Raw genomic sequence first — 3,378 nt, forward strand, 5'->3', positions numbered from 1 at the left:
GTGATGGCTTTTTCTACCATGATGCTATACACCGACTATCACGAGCCTAGGTCGAGCCATTTAGATTTGTGCCGCAATTCTGCATTTCCTCCCTATACCTTAAGTTAAGGAGGGAATGCTCCCCCTTCTTGTACCCCATTGACCTTTGACCTGTGACCTCCAATTTCGGCACAGTGATGGCTTTTTCTACCATGATGCTATACACCGACTATCACGAGCCTAGGTCGAGCCATTTAGATTTGTGCCGCAATTCTGCATTTCCTCCCTATACCTTAAGTTAAGGAGGGAATGTTCCCCCTTCTTTTACACCTCTTGTCCTTTGACCTTTGACCCCCAGCTTCGACATCCCAACTCGTTTTAGGATTACCCCCCACGCCCCCAATATCGTGACCGTACGTCGAGCGGTTAAGATTTGTGCCCAACTGTTGACGGACGGACGGACGGACGCACACACAATCATGCGATTCTACAAGCTGCATCTGACTATGTCAGATGAGCTAAAAATAACGAGTTGGCGTTACTCATGATCACCTGTTCTGTTGTTTTTCATAGCTCCACGTCCAAAGCTCAGCTGCCGTCTGTACCCATCGCTCCAGCCACACGCGATGTTAGCTATCCATTCGGGCGAGTCTGTCGTGTACATGCGATCATAACCTGAAAGTAAGAGGAGAATTTATTGTAATCGTCTCAGAGATCACTGAGCATGCAGGACTACCACCACACACTAATAGTGAACATCATTATCACTGTGATGGCACATTATCATGTGTCAACCACAGCGATGGCTCAATGGTTGAGTGCTCGCCTCGCATGCGGAAGATCGGGCCGGGTCATACCAAAGACTTGAAAAATGGTACACACGGCTTCTCTGCTTAGCATTCAGCAAATAGAGATAGTGTGGCAAGTGGCAAGTGATGGTGTCACGATAAAAATACCCGGCCCGGAGGATGGCGAACCCGGACTAGTATAGCCTTGTAAGGAACAAATGTTCCCGACTCAAGGATGGCATCATCATGCCAACCTTGGTCGACAAAAAAATAAAAAAAATAATTATCACTGTTGATACCCTGAAGGTATCACCCAAGCAAACTTGAAGCAAGATTCATTATAATATGGCTATACCAGTAATAATACATATGCAAACTGCAATCGCCTTCCTACGTGTCCTAGTCAAATCTTCTTGAGTACTAGATGGAAAATGTGCACTCGCCTACGTGACGGCCTGCTGGTAGCAATTTGTAGAAAGTCGGTCGTGCAATGATAGACATAGCCGGCTGAAATCCTAGCTTCTGAAAAATCGTTGACCCAGGTAGATCATTGCCTATGAAAAATGAAAAGTGTCAATGACACTGTAGCGCACCACAAAAAAGAACACAAATGAGTGAGTGAGAAGAAGTCAGTTTTAATTGAGCAACCATCGACATACATTATAGAAACGAAGAGTATATATGGGAGAACTCCCATTTATATACTCTTGATAATTATGTGTAATTTTTTATGTGAAAATAATAAATAATATTATATATAAATTATAAATAATTTATAAACAAAAATGAATCACAATTTGTGACGGTAGATGGCGCTATACTCGCTTTGATGTTTCTTAGCACAAATCATTATATAATAATAATAATAATATAATAATAATAGTATAAATCATAATATGTTCATAGCAGGAATTTTGCATTAAAGATATTGTCAATGAAATCTTGTAAAACGAACTAGACGAGTGTGACGCCACAGGCTGTTTGTTATCTGCGGATAATTGATGTCACATGCCAAATTTGGTACTCTTACTACAGTGAGTAATGAGTGCGTTGTAAAAACTTGATGGAGCCGGCTCCATCATGACGGGCATTAGCGGTGCTAGGAAAGATAATGGAAGATAAGGGCATAGGCGCAAGCAGCCGTTCATTCATAAATTTATCACGGAAAACCGAACTTTCACGAAGCAATGCTTAGACGCGTGTAGGTTGCTGATTATGTGGATACAAAGCCACGTAAGGCATGTGGGGGGGAGGTTTAGGAGCGCGATATCTCAGCCTAGGAGTATCGTATTGACAAGCGGTTGGTCTTGTTGTAGAGAGCAAGGAATTCTGGCTTAATGCAATACCATGAAAATTATTCTAGACTCGCAGGCAAAGTAGAATAATGTAGTCGTGAAATAGCACTATTTTCCCGTTTTCCCGTTGTACACTCTAGGTATTATTAGCTCTTGATAACATGTTAATATATTGAAGTCATTAAAGTTACACAGGTGTATCTTTAATACTGTACCACCGGTATAGCAAAGCCAATCATAGATTTTAGATCTGTATTAGTAGTATCCTTGATATATGCTCCGAGCGTGAACGCGGTGGCGGGAGGGCGCACTTGATTCGGTTGCCAGTGAGTTTATCAGAAGAATACCCGGCTACAGTACACGTCAGTTGAGCGCTGTCGCTCTGCGGCACTTGTTATTATAGGCTAGCTATTTTTGTTACAAATACGAGTTATTACAAAGATTATTTTTATTACCGAAAGCGGTTTTTACAGAGAATTGTAATGATATGCAACTTATGATAGAATGTTGTTTAAATACTAAGAAATCTGACCTGTGTAGCTAATTTATTGTTGTTATTAGCTCACCTTGACATCGTCAAGCTGAGCTATTGCCATGGGTCGTCGTACGTCCGTCCGTCCGACCGTCTGTCAACATTTGGCTACGGTCAACGATAACTCAGGAACCATTTGACCCACATGTTTGAAATTGGGTATAGTTATTGTTACTGCTATGCTCCCATATTAAACGTCCTATAGAGTACCGAAGTGATGACGTCACGGTGGCATGACAACGAACCTACTGGTTCTACACAATCATATGCTCTGGTACAATTACTCGTGTTTTGTACCGATTGTAACCATCATTCTGAGAGTCATTATTGCATTTTTATAGATTTCCAAAGGATGGAAGTGAAAAGGCAACGAAAAAAAAAATAAAATTAACAACAAAAAATTTTTAAACAAAATAATTTTTTTTTTAATTCATTAAATATTGTAAGATTGACTTGCTACCGATGCTTTACCGCTGTCTGCAGCGCACACACTCGTGTTTTACGTACGCACAACATTTTCACGAGTTAATGTTATGGAGCCAGTGGCTTGGTGTAGACCAGCCGTACGTTGTCTGCCAACGTGAGTCACACTTCGGTACTCTATTTTGGAGCACGCCAGTCGACGTACTTTGAGCCACTGCAATTTTTTGCCAAAATGGAATTGCCATTAGTCAGTTCAGGTTCACGGATTTTGCTCATTTTTGTATGTGAAGAATAAGGGCTAGGGGTTTTGATATTTTAAAAAAAATTATGCAATTTAGGTATGTTTGGGCTTATAATAGAC

The 3,378-nt window shown here is 41.0% G+C and overlaps 1 protein-coding gene across 1 annotated transcript in view; it reads right to left on the reverse strand.

Annotated features, from left to right (window-relative positions):
• Positions 1-1,321, reverse strand: part of LOC106805267 (alanine racemase-like) — a gene marked incomplete at its 5' end in the record, with an annotated part of 2,612 nt that extends 1,291 nt beyond the window's left edge. Inside the window, 2 exon segments of the mRNA XM_014806796.1 lie at positions 532-654; positions 1,211-1,321. Of these exon segments, the coding sequence (XP_014662282.1) occupies positions 532-654; positions 1,211-1,321 (234 nt within the window).
• Positions 1,322-3,378: the final 2,057 nt, after the last annotated feature.

This window comes from Priapulus caudatus, unplaced genomic scaffold (assembly GCF_000485595.1).
Source record: "Priapulus caudatus unplaced genomic scaffold, Priapulus_caudatus-5.0.1 Scaffold107, whole genome shotgun sequence".
Classification (NCBI taxonomy): Eukaryota; Metazoa; Priapulida; class Priapulimorpha; order Priapulimorphida; family Priapulidae; genus Priapulus; species Priapulus caudatus.